At 45.8% G+C, this 21643-nt stretch overlaps 1 protein-coding gene across 5 annotated transcripts in view; it reads right to left on the bottom strand.

Moving 5' to 3' along the window:
• The window catches only part of GNG4 (G protein subunit gamma 4), a 38982-nt gene that overhangs the window by 2443 nt on the left and 14896 nt on the right, over positions 1–21643 (bottom strand). For all 5 annotated transcript variants that reach the window (XM_074947037.1, XM_074947040.1, XM_074947038.1 and 2 more), the window contains exon 2: positions 14748–14856. In XM_074947037.1, coding sequence (XP_074803138.1) covers positions 14748–14846 — 99 coding nt within the window. In that variant the 5' untranslated portion in view covers positions 14847–14856. The remainder of the gene's footprint in view (positions 1–14747; positions 14857–21643) is intronic.

Here is a 21643-nt window from a genome sequence, read left to right on the forward strand (position 1 = left end):
TGGTTTTTCAACATAGGGGATAGGAAACAGTCTTGATTCATGGAGTTTCTTCCTAACTGTTCCCTCAGGAACAAACAGTGAATTTAATACCCTTTGTGAAGTCACCAATTAATGTGATAAATACAGCATTAATTATAATCTGAATCTTAGAGTAAATTGTCTTAACATTTATTTGAATTTATTTTTTCATATTCATGGCATAAATCTAAATCTTCCAAAATATGCGGGTAAAAAGTTTTACTTTTTTCTGTCCTTATGGAAAAGTCCCATAGAAATTTAACAGAAAATGAAAACCTTTCTTATAGGGGTTTTTGAATTATACTATACAATTTAATAGCTATCTACCTCCCTGTTATACAATTTTGTGAACACTAACCTTCCTATGTGTTTTAGTTACTCTATTGGAATGTATAGGCTGTAGAGTGATTTCTGTAGAACCCTAAAGGTTTCATACCTATCAAATTCTATAATTTTTCCATACAGATGTACCACTCTCCTTGATTTAGTGCCACACAAAACACATACTGATTTGTGTTCTGGGGTCAATTACAATATATTGATTTCCATTTCATGCAAAAATGTTCCATCACTAGCTGAAATCCTGCAACATTATTAAGTCTCAACAGGTTTCTTTACCAGGGGACTTTACTGGGAGCTAAGGATGCCCAGCGCCGTGAAGAATGAGGCTCAATATGAGTATTAATTGTTAGCCTTCAGGATGCATTGTCAGTCCCACTTATTTTCCTCAGGCCTTTGTGATAGGGCTATGGCACCTAGTCATGCTGTGTCACAAAGTATGTGGAGTATTTTTGTATCATTTGACTGGCTGGCTGATTATTTCTGTTACGTGAGTTGAGCCATTTACATTTTTCTTTTCGTTTTTTTAAAAGATTATTGTATCTTAAGTATTGGGACAGTGCCCAGAGCTTAGGATAGGTGCTCTTTTTATCAGTCAAGCTATATTAAAATAATGGTGTACAAATAAAGGACAATGATGTACCAAATTCTCCCTTCAATTACAGACTGAACTCACTATCATTGTACCACTATAAACAAGAGGAGAATTTGAGCCTAATTTCTAATGTTTTCTAAAGAATGTGTAATCAGCCTCAAAACTCTAGCCTGCTCGTGCACAACTTCCTTTGGATCAGGCCCATAACATTAATGGAAACCTTTCCACTGACTTCAATAAGCTTTTAATCATGCTCCATATGAACGTTCCAATCCATATTCATATCAAGGAACAATTTATTCCATACAATTTTGTACTAACTAAAACATGGTGATCTGCTAGAAAACTTAAAACCGGCCAAATATTTATGACTGGAATCCCATTACAGACTCCACTCCTTAGCTGAGGAAATCAAAATGTTAAAGTCACGGATAACTAGTTTGTAGCAAGTGAACCATGCTGAGAGAGAGAGAGAGGGCTGGGCAGAGGCGTTACCCATGAACAACGAATCACTGGGGCAATACATAGCTAGGAAAAACAGTATTACATAGGGCAGGAAAATAGTTCAGTTGAGCAAAACTTGAGGGGAAAGAGGTCTGCAGAAAGGAATAGTACTTTAGAAAAAGAAAGAGGTCAGACAACAGGAAAATAAAATGGGTGAGTGGACCCTAGCTTCAAAGGAAGAAAGCAAAAGAGGTGGAAGGAGACTGTTTCCCCATTATTTTCAGACTCCCTCAAATATCTACTAGGTGAGATGTGGCAAAAGAAAAGATGATTTTTCACTTTCTTCTGGAGGTGGTCAGGAGTCAGATAGGTGTGAATTGTAATAACCAAAGAGAACTGCAGAATCTTTTCAGCAAATCCTGACAGGATTTTCATTTAAATTCACTGGAGAATTTAAAGAGACTCTACAACAGGGGTGGGCAAACTTTTTGGTCTGAGGGCCACATCTGGGTGGGGAAATTGTATGCAGGGCTGGGACAGGGGGTTGGGGTGTGGGAGGGAGTGCGGGGTGTGGGAGGGGGTGTGGTGTGCAGGAATGGACTCAGGGCAAGCGATTGGGGCAGAGGAGGGGTGCGGGGTGTATGAGGGGGCTCAGGGAAGGGGGTTGGGGTGCAGGAGGGGTGCGGACTGCAGGAGGGAGCTCAGGGCAGGGGGTTGGAGTGCAGGAGGGATGCGGGGTGCGACAGGGGGCTCAGGGCAGGGAGTTGGGGTGCACGGGGGTGCAGGGTGCAGCAGGGGGCTCAGGAAAGGGAGTTGGGGTGCAGGAGGGGTGTGAGGTGCAGGCAGGGAGCTTAGGGCTGGGAGTTGGGGGGCGGAGTGCAGGAGGGGTTCGGGCTCCGGCCCGGCGCTGCTTACCTAAAGCATCTCTGGGTTGGCAGTGGTGCACACCAGGGCCAGGGCAGGTTCCCTGCCTGCCTGCCCTGGCCCCACGCTGCACTGCTCCAGGAAGTGGCAGGCACCACGTCCCTGCGTGGCTCCTGGGGGATGGAGGGGCACAGGGCTCTGTGCGCTGCCTTTGCCACGCCTCCAGGTACCTCCCCCAAAGCTCCCATTGGCCACGGTTCCCTGTTCCCAGCCAATGTGAGCTGTGGGGGGTGGTGGCTGGAGGCAAGGGCAACGCATAGGGCATTCCAACTTCTAGAATGCTGATGGGTTAGAATGTTGATTGGTTACAAGTTCTTTATATGGGCACGATGTCTGAGAGCACAGTGATATGCAGGGTCACAGCAATTCAATATGAAAAAACCTATTACTGAGTCCATCCCTAGGCTAAGGCATGATATAGCCCCCACACCTAACTTATAAACCAATTTACGAATAGGAAAATGGAACACTTCCAGAAATAGAGAGTTGGCATACCTTTCAACAACATATTGAAACAACACTTCAGATTTACTAACGTCAGAACAAGAATCACAAGTAAGTTGTAGACTCACTACAGTATGATCCAACTACCCACTTACAACAAGCCATGAAGCAGCACAGGCCATCATTTCAGCTCAATGATTGTCACAAGCTAAAACCTCCACCTTCTTCCCCATATCAAGCCCAAGAACTTTTGTATGGGGGAACCCCCCCGCACCTCAGGCTTACACTGCATTAAGGCTGTTGGAGTGGCTCCCTGGCAGCTGTAGAGCTACAGCGACTGACGATTACAACAACAGCAAAAAAGTTAGTGGTCATACTCCAATAGCACTAAGTCACATCAGGGTGAACTTTTATAGGTTACGGACATATTTCTGTCAGCACCCAAGAGGTGTGCTGCAACAGCCTACTAATGCATACCCTGCTGTGCCTTATTTCTATATGGAATGTACTGTGTCATTATCACATTTGAAATACAGGAAATGTTAAACAAAGGACATGATTTTAAACTTTAGCAACAGTTGCTCACCTTAAAATATTCAAGCTGAATGCTGCTTGGCAGTTTCTGTTCAATGTTGCATGACTCAGGACTACTTTTATCAACATAAAAAAAATCAAACCTAACATGACTTGCGTCACATCCTTCCCTATTTCTCCAATAAAAAAAACGGTTACTCACTTTCTTGTAACTGTTGTTCTTCAAGATGCGTTGTTCATGTCCATTCGAAACAGGTGTGTGCGTGCCACGTGCACGCCAGCCGGAAGATATTTCCCCTAGCAGCGTCCGTAGGGTTGGCTGGGGTGCCCCCTGGGGTGGCGCCTTCATGGCGTCCAATATCGAACCCTGCCAAACCCCCAACCCCTCAGTTCCTTCTTGCCGACCATTCCGACAGAGGGGTAGGAGGGTGGGTATTGGAATGGACATGAACAACACATCTCGAAGAACAACAGTTATGAGAAAGTGAGTAACCATTTTTTCTTCTTTGAGTGATTGTTCATGTCCATTCCAAGCAGGTGATTCACAAGCTAGACCTCAGGAGATGGGGTCGGAGTTATCCACTGAAAAGAGCATGGCTCTCCCAAAAGCCGCATCGTCCCTGGACTGTTGTGTAATTGCATAGTATGACGTAAATGTATGTATCGAGGACCACGTGGCTACCCTGCAGATTTTCTGAATAGGGACTTGTGCCAGGAATGCCACAGAGGAGGCCTGGGCCCTGGTAGAGTGAGCGGTTATCTGCGGAGCGGGCTACTTTGCCAGGGTATAGCACTCCCTAATGCAGGACATTATCCATGACGATATGCGCTGAGATGATACCGGAAGGCCCGTCATTCTGTCTGCCACGGCTCTGAAGAGTTGGACGGATTTCCGGAATGACTTAGTTCTCTCTATGTAGAAGGCTAAGGCCCTATGCACGTTCAGTGAGTGCAGCCTGCGCTCCCTATCGGAGGAGTGTGGCTTGGGATAAAACACTGGGAGGAAGATGTCCTGGGTCATGTGAAAATGGGAGACAACCTTTGGGAGAAAAGCTGGATGAGGCCTAAGCTGAACCTTATCCTTATGAAAAACTGTGTAAGGGGGCTCAGATGTGAGGGCTCAGACCTGCGCTCCGAGACCCGTCAGGCCGAGGTAATTGCCACGAGGAACGCAACCTTGAATGAGAGATATAGCAGGGAGCAGGTGGCCAGAGGTTCAAATGGTGGGCCTGTAAGCCTGGAGAGGACTAAATTGAGGTCCCAGGCAGGGACAGGCTGACACGTATGTGGGAAGAGCCTGTCCAGACCCTTGAGAAAACGACTGACCATAGGGTTTGCAAAGACCGAGAAACCATCTGAACCTGGGTGGAAGGCGGAGATCGCGGACAAGTGGACCCTTAATGATGACCGGGACAAGTTCTGGTGCTTTAGGTGAAGGAGGTAGTCCAGTATAAATGGCATGGAGGCGAAGAGTGGCGGCTGACTACGTTGCTCCGCCCAGATGGAGAACCCTTTCCACTTAGCCAGGTAAGTAGCCCTGGTGGAGTGCTTTCTACTACCCAGGAGGACTTGTCTGACCTGGTCCGAACAAGAGAGCTCTGTGGCACTTAGCCATGGAGCATCCAGGCCGTAAGGTGGAGCGACTCCAGATTCAGGTGCCGGAGACGGCCCTGGTCCTGTGTGATCAGGTCGGGAACCATTGGTAAGGTGAGAGGGGCTGCTATGGACATTTTCAGGAGCGAGGTGAACCAGTGCTGATGCGGCCACGCTGGCGCTATTAGTATGACTCGAGCCCAGTCCCTGCGGATCTTGAGAAGCACCCTGTGGACTAGGGGGATAGGTGAGAAAACGTACAGCAGGCAGCCCTCCCATGAGAGGAGGAAGGCGTCCCCAATGGACCCCGCACTGTGGTTCCCGAGAGAACAGAATGACATTTCTTGTTGTCCGGAGTGGCAAACAGGTCTATCTGGGGAGAGCCCCAAAACTGGAAGATTGAGCTCACCACGTCTGGCCGAAGGGACCACTCGTGGCTGTTGAAGGTCCAGCTGAGGCTGTCTGCCAGTGTGTTTCACACCCCTGGGAGGTATGAGGGCTGCAGGTGGATCGAGTGCTCTATGCAGAAATCTCAGAGCGCAAGGGCTTCTCGGCACAAGGGAGAGGAGCCTGCACCCCCCTGTTTGTTGATATAAAACATCACCAAGGTGGTGTCCGTGAGGATTGAAACACATCTGCCCGTTATGTGCGTTTTGAAAGCATGAGAGGCCAGATGCACTGTCCTCAGCTCTTTGACATTGATGTGAAGAGCGAGGTCCACCAGAAACCAGAGGCCTTGGGTCTTGAGGTCCCCTAGGTGAGCCCCCCAACCCAGATCTGAGGCATCTGACACCAAGGTGAGCGAGGGCTGAGGGCTGGCAAAAGGTACCCCTGCGCAAACCATTCGAGGGTTGAGCCACCATAGGAGGAAGTCCAGTACCAGGTGGGGCAGGGTTACGACTCTGTCCAACGCATCTCGGGCTGGTTGGTACACTGACGCCAGTCAAGACTGGAGTGGGTGCAGCCTGAGCCTGGCATGCTGCACCACGTAAGTGCATGAGGCCATGTGTCCCAGCAGCTTTAGACAGTTTCTTGCCGACATCATGGGGAACTATCTGAGGCTGTGTATGATGTCCTGAAGTGAGCGAAACCTGGCCTCCGGGAGGTACGCTCTGACTTGAGTAGAGTCTAGGACTGCGCCTATGAACTCTATCCTCTGCACCAGGGACAGAGTGGATTTCTCCTCGTTCGGGAGGAGACCTAAGTCGAGGAAGGTCCTCCTTATAAACTCGACCTGAGCCTCCACCTGGGCCCTCGAGCAACCCTTGATCAGCCAGTCGTCGAGGTATGGGAAAACCTGTATTTGGTGCTTGCGCAGGAAAGCCGCAACAACTGCCATGCATTTTGTGAATACTCACGGGGCAGTTGACAGTCCGAACGGGAGAACTGCAAACTGGTAGTGGCCTGTGTTTACCACAAATCTGAGGTAGTGTCTGTGATGTGGGACTATTGCGATATGAAAATACGCATCCTTCAAGTCGAGGGCGGCGTACCAGTCTCCTGGATCCAGTGAGGGGATAATGGAGGTTAGCGGGACCATGCGAAACTTGAGTTTCTTTACGTACTTGTTGAGTTGTCGCAGGTCCAGTATGGGTCATCATGGTTGGCTTGCCCCTGGAGTGAAACAGGGGCCGTGTGGTCACCGGAGACTTGTCCCTCCTTCGGGGGGGAGGCCGGCACCGGGAGGTGCATTAGGTCCGTTGCCGCCTCGAACGCCTCTGACGTTGATGGTGGTTGTATGTCCACCAGATGGTCTGGGGACCGAGGAGGGTTCGGACTCGACTGGACCCCGGCCGGGGCAGGAGTCAACGAGACCCTGGGTGGAAGCGAAGTGCCACTCGCGGACGGCACCGGCCCCTTAGGCTTCGGGGGGGGGTGATCGGCCCCTCACTGGCCTCTTCTTCTTTACCGGCACCGGAGATGGAGAACGGTGCTGAACTGATGCCAACGCCCTATGTCCTGAAGAGTGGTGGTGCCGGTAGGCTTTAGAGTCCTTAGTCTGGCCCAATTCGCGTGCCGGTGGCGCCGGAGCACTGCGCACCAAAGAGGACGTGCTCGGTGCTGGGTTGTTGGGTCCCCAGTCGGATTGCGGTCTCAGAGCTGCCTTCATGAGCAGGAGTTTCAGTCTCTGCTCTCTTGGGCGGGTTCTTGGGCGGAAATCCTTGCAAATGCGCACTTGTCCTTTTGGTGAGTCTCACCAAGGCACCGCAGGCAGGACGAGTGAGGATCACTCTTGGGCATAAACTTACCACAGGACTCACAGAGTTTAAACCCCGGAGACCCGGGCATACCCCCGGAGAGGAAACTAACTATCTACCAAACGCTACTAACTATGTGATAAGTACGGGCGGCAGTAACTATGACTGGCGGGAGTAACTATGACTCTCTTAAAGTGTTCTACTTTGGGGAGTCGGGCTCTTGAGGCAGGAAGAAGCAGCTTCGTGGGGGGGGGGGGTCTCTTCCCAAGCGGCCGGGGCTCCGGCTGGATAAGGAGGTTGCACCTCTCCTCTTGAGGTTCGCTGATTCTCTCACTAGTCTGCACTGTTTAGGGGGAAAAGACGTGGTTTGCCACTGATCCTCCTACTCTGGTCTAGTTACTGCGGCAGCGAGAATAACAGATCCTTAACCTTCCCGCGGTGCCCGCTGGACGCCACCTATATGGTGGTGACCAAGAGGATCTGCTGCCCTGCCCCACAGGGTGACTGGGCTGGAAAACACCCTGTGGGAGAAGCCAACACTTCTGTGTTGAAAAACAATATGATAGCTGAGCCTCCGGGTTCGCAGCAAACTGCCCTCCATTGCGTTGAGAATTGCGGGGTTCTCTTGAACTGAGAAAAACTATTTACACTAAGAACAAAGACACTGCTAAGGCGCTTGCTGCAAGAGCGAGCAAAGTTCCAGCTAGCCATCATGGGCGGTAAGAAGGAACTGAGGTGGTGGTGGGGGTCAATGGGGCTCGATATTGGGCGCCATGAAGGCGCCACCCCAGGGGGTGCCCAGGCTGACCCTACGGACGCTGTTAGGGGAAAAATCTTCCAGCTGGTGTGCACACGGCGCGCACACACCTGCTTGGAATGGACATGAACAATCACTCAAAGAAGAACTGTGGCTTCCAGTTTCATAAAAACTCATTTACATCTGTCACAGAAATGTCTAAAATAATCAGAATTCATTGGTCAAACTGACGTCTAACAAAGTTAACAACACGAGTGCTTCCTTAATACCTCCCCCTTTTTTACTGTTTTAAAATATGTATTTGCCCAATCTCTCATTTTTCAGATCATGCTTTTCTACTCCCCTCAGGATAAAGGGAGTATCTAGTAGTCAAAGTTACCAAATAGTTGTGATGCTGAAAACAACTCAGGAGGACTGTGGAATTTTACCATTACATTTCAGAACAACAGAGGTGATTACACAGGCCAAGTTAGAATATAATCCTGTTAGCTAGCTGTACTGTAATTATAAGCTTTAAATGACAAGGAAAAATGCTGCAATTACTATGTCATTTGCCTTGTCATAGATTGTGACTAATTACTATCCTTGCTATGACACCCACTCCACTTATTCCTTTGCATCCAAAAATCAACAGATCCAAACACATTTCTCAGCAACCCCGCCGCTTATCTCATAACATTATTCAGAGCCAGTTAGGGATATTTTCTACTTCCTTTTGAAAAAAAGGAAACAAAGTAATAGCTGATACAGTATGATACTTAAGTGTTTCAGCATTCTTTCTTGCTGAATTTTTCTATTCATGAAGAAGAGGAGATCTAACAGAGCTCAGAGTCTCTATTCATGGGACAACTATGGTGCAGCCAGTTGCGGCACTACATTCTCTTAACCTCTCTCAATTTTGATGACCTTCCTGGTTAGCAGGAATCAGCATCTTCCATAGACACCAGTAGTTGTTCTTGATGTGTCTCCTAGGTAGGAGCCATTACCTATATCAGCATCCTGATTCCATGCTGTGGGATCGATCCTCACCTTCTGTAGTCAGAAGACACCAAACTCAGTTTACTGTTCTTCTACTGTAACTCATTCTTTAGGCTTATCATAAGCCATCAACAACAGCATTCCCCCAGACACTGGTACACGTACCAGTATTGATGCTTCCAGCTTTTATGACTAGTAGAAGTCTTATCTCTCCCTCTTTTAATGAGCTTCCTTGTTGGACTCCAGTGCACTGTCACTGCTTCCTTCTCTGATGGTCCACGGTGCTTGCTTTCTAGTCAGTTATGAACAATTTAATCTGCAATGAAGTATGGGCACCTCCAAATGCAACTTGTAGGACCACAAATCTTTGATATGAGCAGGCTCACATAACCTCTGCTGGTTACTGCATGTGAGGCAGCCACAGACAAGGTGGCCTAGAAAGTTTATTTTAAGAAAAACATTTTCCTTCCTTTTTTTCTTGTCATTAGAAATTCAGGTCTTATCTACTCTGGAAGACTGATCGGGTAGTGAAGCTATTTTTATTCAAACTATTTAAAAACCACTTGTTTTTTGTTAATGTCTATTTAACTTAAATAGTTAAGAAACACTTGGGGAAAAGGACATCTTTAAGATTCAGCACTCCTACCTCTTCAGTTAAGAGCTCTAAATTCACATCTTGAGACTACCAATGAGTCTTTCAGTAAAGACAGGATAGACCAGATTTGTTATATCTGCTATTTCTAAGGTTAAAAAATAAAAAAAAGCAGGCAGAAAAAACCTCTTAACATCCCTTTTCAAGTTTTCTTTGATCATAAAAATAAGGCATAAACTCAACTGTTTTATCATTTGCAAGGCACTTTTAGGCTACTAAGCTAATACAGTTGCCATGAAAGCCCTGGAGCCACTGGTTTTTCAGCACCTTATAAACTGCTATGATACAAATTTCTGTTTAGTTTGACCTTAGATCAGGTACCAAAATGCATTTGGAGAACAAATGATTGGGCTTTTAAGCTATCTGGGCCTTAGGCCTGCCTCAGCTGTCCATAATTAAACTGACAACAAAAAAGTCTCATTTCCCTTCTGCCTTTGTTGTTTTATATTTAGTTACAGAGCATTACTTTGTACTTCTACACATTAAGTTGTCTCTACTACTTTCCCTGAACAAGTCCTTATCAATAGCTAGACGGTAGTTTGGTGCTGTAGTAGCTGTTTTAAGATAAGGCCTGGTAAATGAAATTAGGTTTGAGGGGAAAAAAGCCAACTGAAAACTGAGTTTTTGAAAAACGGGGATCTTAGTGCAGATACATGAGAACAAACAGATTTTCACTGAATGAAATGCAAATATGAATGTACATGTATACATGACAATTTCATCATCATGTAATAAAGAGGTGAAATACTTAAAGCTGTGTTTATATAGTTTTCAATGGAACTTTGCATAAGCAGTTTCCAATTATTGGTGAATAGATTTAGATAAAATAAAAGCACCAGTGATAATTGATATTCTGACTATTCACCTAAAAGCAAGAGTGCCTTTATTCACTCAGGATTACTAAAATGCCTGTATGACATTGAATTAGAAAGAAAATACTACCTACATGTACATGATGCAGTTTTTAAATACACAATCACATATTTTTTCTCCCTCAGGTACCCTGCCTCATTTAGTGCATAGGATGGATTCACAAGGAGGTCAAGTTAAGGTTGCATGGGTAATCTTGTAACTGGCATTATCTAACAGTGCTTGGCGTTATAACTTAATAACTGTCTTTTAACTTTTTTTTACTGTAATATGTTGGAGTGTCACTTTAATTCTGGGGAGGTTATCACATCCAAAGATACTGTAACTTTTAAATGGGTGCTTTGAAGACTTACACATTAAATGTAGCAATTTAAAAAATTAAACAAGAACTTTTCAGCTTCTTAATGACAACATTTGAGAATGGTATAAATTCTAGGGTAGTAGGTTTTATTCTGTTTTTTAAAATACAAAATGTGATTTCCTTGTATTCATTTTGCAATTATTTCAAATGTGTATTTGAACAACAGCTTGGCTGCTGTCCTCCTTCCATCTAGTCCTGCAGTAAATTCATTTGGGGGACAGAGTGGGTAAAATCTATGGGTGAGATTCTCACTCCGACTCCAACCCCTGTATGTCAGGTAAGGGGGCGGAGCAACTTAAAACAGAAACTGAAGAAGACAGCTGTGAGGCAGCCATCTAAGAATCCCCTTGCAAGCACTGGCAAAGGAAGTGTGAAAGGTGCATCAAAGGTGGTCCTGCAGCTAGGATTCCAGACAGCACTGCAACCTATACGGCAGCCTCAGAAGGATGTAATAATTTAGCTCCACAGGGATGTCTAAATTATGGTGGGCCACTTAGCCCACAGAGAAGCCCAGAACTGGGAGAGCATAAAAAGCCATGTTAGATCCCCTTCCCCATGGGATTTGAGTTCTGTGTTGTGCCTCTGATCTTTCTTGTATTAATCAATGAATATGTATTCATATGGAGATATTTGATATGCTTTATCAGTGCATTCAAGCTCTTCCTGTAGAGATGCATGGATTGGACAGACTCCGCAAATGCGGTGGTTAAGATGATGGACCCAAATTTCCTCAACAATCACTTTGTTCTACTGTAGCCTTCCCACAGTAAGTGAAAAGCGCCTAAATTTGGAAATGGAAAGAGTCAGAGATCCTTGTGTGTATAATTTAGATTTTGTACAGCCCTCAGATATTATGACGTCCAATGTGGCAAGGGCAAGTTGTTTGAAAAAGGAAAGAACAAGAGGCAGATTGACATATGATAAACCTCCCACTCTGTGTGAGGTTAAAAATACTGTTTTAAAAGTCTCTTACCGACCTTTCGTGTGTTCATGGAGGTTGGTCTTTATTACTAAAGAACACACATGATTATGGTACTTCACAAACTCATAGAAATGTAGGTCTGAAAGGGACCTTGAGAAGTCATCAAGTCCAGCCCCGGGTGTCAGGAACTAGGCTGGCTCTTGACATGGTTGTGAAGCAACCAAATGAGCTTGGCTGGGCCCAACAAACCCTCATTTAATTGACTGTGCTCCCTGACTGGACAGGGGGGCCAAGAGATCAGATAATCCTTTAAGCCTTTCAGCAACAGCAGCACAGTGGCTGCTTAATGTGTTCCATACTCACTGCTGCACCAGACCTGCTTCCTGTACCAGCCTTTGCTCCAACTGATGCCTGCCCCTAACTACAGCCTTAGTCCCTTCCTTCTTCAGAACTCCTGGCTCTGACCAGTGCCTTGTCTACCGACCATGACTCCAACTCTGCCCTTTGGTTCTGTTTTGACTCCCAATTCTGATCATTATCTTGTCCCCTGATTTTGCCCCAGCCAATAGGCCAGATTCCTGTTCTGACCACTAAGTCAGACCAGCTACACACCGGTCTGACACCCTGCACTGAGGCAGGACCAAGTAAACCTACACTATTCTTGACTCGTGTTTGTCCAAGCTGTTCTTAAAACCTCCAGTGATGGGGATTCTACAACCTCTCTTGGAAGCCTATTCCAGAGCTTAACTACCCTTGCAGTTAGAAAGTTTTTCCTAATACCTAACCTAACATCTCCTTTGCTGCAGATTATGCCAATTACTTCTTGTCCGACCTATAGTGGACATGAAGAATAATTGATAACAATCTTCTTTATAACGCATAGCAGTTAGTAAGAAACAACATCTTTAACATCTCTGTAAATTTTTTTGGAATGGGAGCTAGACATTAAGCATTTGCTTTCGGTCTTTAAAGAAAATAGGGAAAATATGTATATACAAATATTTTCCAAGTATCACCATTCCATGTGAAGGGTAAATAAATATTGCTGATTATAGGAAAGCTACAAGCTAGCAATACTAAGATTATTCTAGATCATGCTATGCAATAACTAAACAGAAAAAGTAACCCTCATTTACCCAATGGATTATTTTTAAATATTCTATTCAAGTGCAGGTTGCATATTTAAGAAATTAAAGCCTATTAAAATTAATTCTTGCAATTGAAACATTTATTGTACTCTTGCACATGAGAAATATGAGTAACGCATGAAATTTATGATGAAATTTGTAAAACGGTTGGTTGGAGGAAAATTTAATTAAACTGAAGTGGACTTGCTTAAAAGCACTCCCTCTTCCCCCTCATCCTTTATTTACTGAAGGATATGATTTTCAGACATAGTGATTAGTGACTGTGTGTGCAACATGACATCTTAAAAGGAAGCTGATTTTCAGAGTGCTTGAAAAACCAGGCCCTTCTAAGGTGACTAGTGATTCTGGGTGCCCAACTTGTCACCTTTTAAAATCTTGGCCTAATGGAAGACATAGGGAGAAATGAAGAGTAATAATTCTACACTTTTCAGCTAAAAAAATTATGAAAATTTCTCTGACCAATATAATCTCTTCACCCCACATGCTTAACAAATACAGTTAAAGGTGTAATATTTTACCCACAAAAAGATGTCCTCAAATATCAGATGCAGACAAATCTGGAGAAGCCAAAATGAAATATTGCATCATTCAGCTTAATTCCCCAGGGCAATGACAACTCTGCTGAACAAAATAAAGGTGAAATTGATTGTGTATTTTGTGTTTCATCTATGTTCAGTGGTAACACAGAGTGACAGAACAGTGATTTACAAGAGTGATGCAAATGCTAACGGCCAAAATGTTCTAAAGGGCAGCCTCCTTTACTATTGGTGCAATCTGCAACTCCAGAAACCGCTTTCACCTCAACCCAAATGCTGTTGGGCTTTGTCTTGCCATCAGGAAGAAAAGGGCTTGTGGCTCCTTTAAGGTTCCCCCACACTGATTATGAGGGAGTGCAAAGAGGACAGTTACCTGAGCCAAGGGCAACTGGATGAGGCTGACTCAGGTGGGATGCCAACCATTTGTGTATTGTAGGAGGGAAGGTATTTATAGACGGTTCTCTCCAGAAATAATCTCTCTCACCATGGACAAGGAGCACTCACCCTCCCCACCCATGGGATCAAAGTAGGTCTGAGTTTTACGATCAGCTTTGGGCATTGCACTAGTTGCCTTTTTCTTTTGGGGCTGAGAAGGAATTTTTCACTCACTGGCAGATTGGCTGGGGCAAGATGTTTTTTTTTTGCCTTCCTTACAGCAGTTCAGGGCCCCAGTGGGGTATTTAATGAGGGTAGGTCAAGTTCTTGCATCTTAACAGCTATCCAGTGCAGGTCCTCATTCCATAAGGGGTCCAGTTCCCTGACAAATTGGAGTTGGGAATCTGGGGGAAGGGAGTTGGCATTCCTAACGTCTGGTACAGCAATGAGACGACCTCCCCATCTCCTTTCACCCTCATAGAGGGGAGGGTGGTGGGGTCCCAGCAATGCGCAGTTTGGGTAGAGCTGATGACAGCCCTTCCAAATAGGTGGGAATGATTAAGGAAAGAATGACGATGTACACTATATGATTTATTGATGAATATTTCCCAGATGAGTTAATAAAACTGTGGCCTAATTAACCCACATCCCTTGAATCTTGTCTTTCTTCCTGCCGGGTTAGGACAATGCATCTACATTTAACTGCAGGAGCAAATCTAAGTACCTGTGCCTCAAACCACCTGACTGTGGGTGCAGACCAGGTAGTTAGAGATGCAAGTACTTCTATTTTACCTATTATTATTTGCTGATGTACACTGTGCCCACAAAAAAAAAAAAAAAAAAAAAGAAGTAGGCTGGGCATCAGTCCTTTGAGAAGTACCCTGCTTAAAGTCAGACAGAATCAATTACACATCATTGTTTTTTCATGTTATCATTCTTTGAACATTATTTCATATATCACATTGCAAAGTACTCCGATAAGGATTTTCTGAAGTACCAAAGGTGAAATTTTACGACACAAAAGTGAAGGGCAATTTCAGAACAATTGACTCAATTTACCTTTATCCTGTCCATGTATGCTTCCATTTTTAACTGCTCCACAGCTTTTCTTGCTTGAGATATATTGGTTGTGTTGTTATTAGACATGATTTCCTTCATTCTGTTTTCCCTAGAACAGTCAAAGTTAAAGCAATTGAAAAGTTGCTTTTCTAAACAAATTCTTACAGGCTTGGTTAAGAGTACACTTATCTAATGTAATATAGCGATCAGACTACAGTTAACGCTCCCTAGACTGATAAAATAAAACTGAATGTAAAGTTACCATTGCTAGACTGCATACCTACAAATGTAAACCATATAAGGTGAGGAAATAAACAGTTGTTCAACAATCCATCTACACTCAATTCCCCTGTACATTAGCTATCATCCTCCCCACATATTTGCACCCTCAACCACAACTCTGAGCATAACTAATATGCCAAATCACAAATGCAAGTTTCTACACAAAAACTACTTAATTTAGATTGCCAACACAGACCATCCATTCACATAATACAAATACATCTGAACCACCATTTGCAATTTTATTCCAGGCCTCGCTTACACACACTAATACAAAGCCACATACAGTTCTTTTGTACATATGATTTATGAAAACCACACCATCCTGATATCAGTCATCAAAACAGACTACTTTTTAAGCAATAAGAACAGTCAGTTAAGACTGCTCACAGGTTGTTCAGGAAACGTGCTAGAGATGAGTAGTGGAAGAGAAGCAATCAAGGTTGTAAAGGGGAACTAAGGAGTTGAGCATAGATGGAGTGTTCAACTAGGTAAGTTCATGTAGGATCAGTCCATCAGTGGCTATTAGCCAGGATGGGCAGGGATGGTGTCCCTAGTCTCTGCTTGCCAGAAGCTGGGAATGGGTGACAGGGGGATGGATCACTTGATGATTATCTGTTCTGTTCATTCCCTCTGTGGCACTGGCAGTGGCCACGGTTGGAAGACAGGATACTGGGCTAGATGGACCTTTGGTCTGACCAAGTATGGCTGTTCTTATGTTCAAAGACTTAACTGCTTATTTCCTTGGTTTTTATGGTTTCCATGATTGGGATATGTACTTTACCAGCCTAAACACAAAACAAACCCCCATGAAGTGTAGGAATTACCCTGTTTTTAAAGACAAATAATTATGTATTAACCTTGATACCTGTCTGCAAACTATGAAGGTAACAAAGATAAGATGGGTGAGATAGAATCTTTTATTGGACCAACTTCTGTTGGTGAGAGAGAGAAGCTTAGAGCTTATACAGCGCTCTTCTTCAGGTCAGGGAAAGGTACTCAGTGTCACAGCGAAAAACAAGGTGAAATAGATTGCTCAGCATAAAGTGTTAACACATGTTACAAGAAACCATTCAAGGTGAAGTGGGTGGTTAACACCTCCACAGTCACAGGACAGAGGGTTAATAGGTTACAGATTGTTGTAATAAGCCATAAATCCACTGTTTTTGAGTCTGTGATTTTTAGTGTCTAGCAACGCTACGAATTTAAGCTTCCACGCCTGTCTTTTGAAGGTGTTGTGCAGGATGATGACAGAGGTCACACGTGGAATGATCGTTCAGTGAAGTGTTCACCAACAGGTGATATGGTGTTTTTGTCTTTTATCATTTTTCTGTCAGAGTGTAGTGATTTTTTCGTTTCACCCACACAGTTGTTCTTGGGGCATTTAGTGTATGCAGTACTGGGTTTACACTGGCTCCGGTGGCGCCAGGCCCAGGGGCCCGCAAAGGGTTAATCCAGCCGGGCCACAGCCCAGCAATGTGAAGAGTCAGCAACTTCCATGTGCCAGATGAAACACTAAGCAGCCTGGGGAGTGCAGTGCAGAGGTGCAAAAGGGACTGGCTGTTCCAGGGTGTGCTGGGAGTTGTAGTTTGCATGCCGCTGTGTTCCACTGGGGCCCTGGGACCTGCGCTGCCAGCTACACCACTAGTCCCAGAATGCCCCACGCCATGCTACCAGCCACCCCAGCTGAAGTGGTCGGAGCGAACCAAAAAGAAATCCTAAACAAGGAAATGGTCTGGTGCAGAGAGAGGGTTCCCGGTGCTAATCCCGCTGCACTCCCCCCCACCCCCCGAGTCTCCCCCACTCTCCTGGGGTGGCGGGGAGCTGGGGGCAGCCCCCCAGCGAACGTGATGCCTGGGGCCTCCTGGGCACTGTCTCGACCCTGCACTTCAGGGTGGGGGTTGGTTGTCTGTGGTCCCTGAGAGCAGGGTGGGTAGTGACAGCGGGGCTTGTCAGTGCTGGCTAGCACATCCCCTGCCAGTGGAAATGCCCAGAAATTGCCCCCCTGCACTCCGGGGAGGGGGCACAGCCCAGTGTTGAGGGAAAGGGGCAGTTGTGGGGCAAGTCGGGGTGCGATGGGGGAGCTGGCAGTGACTCCATGTGGGGGGTGAAGGAGAAGCAGGATGTTAAGGTGGGGGTTGGCTCAGTGTTTGGGGGGGATAGTAGAAGGGAGGGAGATGACAGCCCTGGGGTGAAAGTGTGTGAGGGGGTGGGCAGTAGCAGGGAGATTGAGGAGAGCCTTTGTTAGGGGGTTAGTTGTGTGGGATGGGAACAGTAGGAGGGATGGGGCGGGGGGGGAGAGCCCAGGTGTGAAGATTGGGGTAGGAGCTTGAGCCTGGATTGTGGTAGCCTTTGTGGTAAAGTGCGTGTTTTCTCTCAGTGGCCCTTTCTCCCTGCAAAAGATGGACACCAGCAATTTTCCTCCCCACACTCCTCCCCAAAGTTTTGTAAACATTATTGTACCAAAGTAGAAAATGCAACTTTCAAAAAATGTATTTACAAAACATAACTTTGGGTGGAGGAGGTGGTGGTGGGGAGATGGAGGTGCGACACCACTGACTGCTACATCCAGGCTTAATATGGCTCATAAGTGTGCTAATTAAGCACTTGTGTTCAGGGCCCCAAGCAGGCCCTGAGTGTTTAAAGGAAAAAGACAAAACTAACAAACAACCCCCATCCCACACAAACCAAATTCAGTGGTATTCTGGGTACATTGATGTTAGCCCAGTTTGTTCTCTGTGGGCTGAGTGGAGGTCTCAGTGTGGCTTCAAATATCTTATTTTGTTTTTTGAATAAATGTTTTCATCCCCATCCCAGCAATACCACATTTACTATGGCATCAATGGTGCTGTCATGCCGGGCCCACACTTGGAAGGGGCCCATCACAACCACACGGGGGCCCACAAATATGTTTGGCACTGGGCCCACAAAAAGTTAATCCGCCCTACGTGTACTGGATGAGTTACACCACATATTGTGATGGGCATTCATAGGGCAAATAGGTCTTGAAAGTGGGGGGTTATTGATCACAGTAGTGGCAGAGGTATGTCTGCAGGTTTTGCGTCTGTTGTTCTGGCAGGGTCTAGTGCTGTTTTGAGTTGGTGGGTCCTGGTCTGTGGGGAGCTTGCTTCTCATGATGAGCTTGGTGAGGTTTAGGGGTTGTTAAAAAGTCAGATAAGGGGGATTTGGGAAAGATTTTCTTTCAGAATGGGGTCTCCATTGAGTAGGGGTTATAATTCTTTAATGATACCCCAGACGGATTCCACATTTTAACACTTAAGACTGTATTCACCAAATAAGGAAACTCTACCAGAGAAGTAGCTTGCACCATAGATCAGGCCACCCAAATACTCCAAGAGAACGTTATAGGCCTGGCTTGACATAAGGAACTTGCCTCATTTCTTAGTGAGCATAATTTAGGGTGACCAGATGTCCCAATTTTATAGGGACAGTCCCAATTTTTGGGTCTTTTTCTCACATAGGCACCTATTACCCCCCACCTCCTGTCCCAATTTTTGACACTTGCTATCTGGTCAGCCTAGCGTAATTGGGAAAGTGAATGAAAGGTTAAGTTGTAAATAGGGACTTGACAAACAGTATGCGGGAGTCAGGATGTTTGTGCAAGCAAAGATAAGCAGCAACATCTTGATGGTAGTAAGGATGGACAAGATTACATTCCAGGTTTAAGATCAGTTTCCAGGTCACAGTACATGGACAGAGCATGCTATACAGGGATTGGTTCTTGCAAAGTAACCAATCCAATAATGTGTGAATTAATGTACAGCAAATGCAATGTAATGCGTAAATGTATATAAAGGAAGACGTTATCTGTGTAACTTTGGATGAGCGGTACACATATCTAATCCCCTAACGCTTGAGCCTAATCAGTTCAGTGTAGCTTTGCTGTATGCCATTGCCAAATAAAGGAACCTGAGTGATGAAATCCAGAGTCGAATTGAGTTTTGGATCCCAGAGAACTGGATCAAGTGTTTTCCCAGTATTGGACATGGTGCTCTGGCTAAGCCAAGTGGAAAAGGTCTCTGAGGAAATCCCAACAAACCTGCTTCAATATGAAAAAAACCGCAACCATCTCACCACATGCTCCTAGTTGTCACCTATAACCCCCCCACTGGTGCTGTGCTTTTTGGACCTGAAGTTGGTAGAGTGGAAGCAGGGCTATATGGGAGGTAAGCAAGGGAAAACAGGGGGTCCTGAGAAGGAGCTCTGCTCCAGCAAGGCAAGGGGAACTCGACTACCACATCCAACTCTGGCTCACTCTTAGTGCCCCACCCCCAAACAGGCTGTTGTGCACAGATTTACTCCATGCATTTTGAATATCCTTGTATCTCTCCCTGTCTCCTGGAAGAGCTGCTGCATGGTACACCTCGGGAGGAGATGCTGAGGGAGCCTAGGGTTGAACATGGTCAGGGGATTGGGGGAGCCCAGGGCTCTCCAGATGGCCTGTGACATTAGGGAGCCAAGTTTCTTTGTGCCAAAGAACTGGAAATTGAAAAGTTACTCTGAAACTGCTGCTTCTGCTCCCACATGTACTGATGTAGTAGGACCTTGGGGAGCAGAGCTGAGAGCCTTTGGTCCACTGAGGCTTCAACACAGACACACATTGGTGACAGGCATGTTGGAGAGCTGTGGCAGCAGCACTAGATAGCATCCAGACACTAATTTCAGATATCAGTGCTTAAAGGGATCTCCCCTACAGTGGTACCGCACAGTGAATGAGGGGACAAAAGATATGTTTTGTGCAATGCAACAGTTCACTACTATGTCATCTCTAGAAACCTGGGTTCAAGTCTTGACTGGAAATCACAAATGGAAGTGTGCTTGGGTAGTTTTATCCAAGTCCCCCAATTTGCATACAATTCAGTAAAATTATACTCTGGGAGGAATTCTGTGTTACTGCACGTGCACAATAAATGAGCCATGCATTTTTAAGTTTTTGAGCAGAAATAAGCTTGTGCCGAAATGTTGCTTCAGTTCTGCCTTTTGCCCACCAGAGGGCGCTGTGGCGCAAGAACAGCAGCAGCTCCTAGCAGAAAATAACTTCTGCAGTTATGCCTTTTCCTCACCAGAGGGTGCTGTGGCAATAGAACACAGGAACAGCTCCCTGCCAGCGATGGAAGAGAAAGAGCCTGCCTTCTTCGCAGCACCTGTCAGGCCAGGTCAGGAGACAGGGGCTATGCGGAAAACAGACAACGTGGAGTGCTGGGGGGATGTCAGACAGGGGCTCATAAGGGCTAGTGTGGGAGGACAGATTGGGGCAGGGGCTGAATGGGAGTGGAAGCACAGGGCCACATGGTGATGGGGGAGGAGGCGCAAAGCCACATAGGGGTAAGGGGGTGGCTGAGTGAGGGCACAGACCACATAGGAACAGGGGGAGGCAGCACAGAGCCACATAGGGATGGGGGGGAGTGGGTGTCTGAGTGGGGGTGGAGAGACATGTGGACAGGGACTGCAAGGACACATGGGGTGGTGCAGGAACACACTGGGATGGGGCAGATGTGCCTGACTGAACAGAAGAGGTTAGGGGTCAGCCAGGGTCTGCATGGGGGAAGCTCTCTAACAATCCCTCCCCGCCCCCACAAAAAACCTATTCCATACTTTTCCCACCCATACCCAACAGCCCTCCAAGTTCACACCCAGGCTCCTTTCCAGAAATTGACTACCCTCTCCCTCAGCTCCTCCATTACCCCTAACTCGCCCAAGCCTTTGCACTGCTTCTGAGGGGTGAGGGAAATACAGTTCTGGATTGTAATTTAAGTGAATTATTACTCCGGGTTCTGTATTAATATTCCTAGTAAGGAATCTATTTGTCAAAAAAACATTTCCTGAATCTTTTTTATTGTCTGTATTGTTACAGACATACTTGCTGACACGTACTGTGAAATAAATGACAAAAAATAATTGAAACTGGTGTGATTATATTGTGTTATTTTGACAAATAAAATATGCAGAATTTTAAAATACTGTGTGCAGAATTTTTAGGCACAGAATTCCCCCAGGAGTAAAATTAGTTTCTGCTTTAAGACCGAATCCAACGTCCATTGAAATCAGTGGAAAGACTCCAATTATTAATTACTCAAGTATTAAGAGGTGCTCAGCATTTCAGATGCATTAGTACTGACATCCAGTGAGATCTACCATAATGGTGACAATGTCCCAGTCAGAAAATATATATTTGTATAAGGCCATAGATGTGCATGGCACTTTACAGGTATAAAGTGAAACAAGTTTCCTGCCCCATGGAGCTTAAAAATCAAATATACAAGTTAAATGATGACTAAATACAATGTACAGGCATTTCTGGGTGGGAAGTGGGTGACTGGGGGGAGCCTAAGTTCCCTGTAAGGTGCGTGGCAGCACAACAGCCTATTTAGCGCGGTGCAGGTGCTCAGGGAACCCACCCAGCTGACCTGTCGCAGCCAGGGAAGGGGCGCGCCATAGGCGCTGACTTCCCCTCTAGCCAGAGGGTGCTCTACCCCCATCTGTCCCAAGCCCCGCCCCCACTCCACCTCTTCCCTACCTCCTCCCCCTAGCGTGCCCGGAGCTTCCTACATACCGTGAAACAGCTGTTTGCGGTGGACCAAAGGCACTGGGAG

The sequence above is a fragment of the Natator depressus genome, chromosome 3 (assembly GCF_965152275.1).
Source record: "Natator depressus isolate rNatDep1 chromosome 3, rNatDep2.hap1, whole genome shotgun sequence".
In the NCBI taxonomy this organism is placed as follows: Eukaryota; Metazoa; Chordata; order Testudines; family Cheloniidae; genus Natator; species Natator depressus.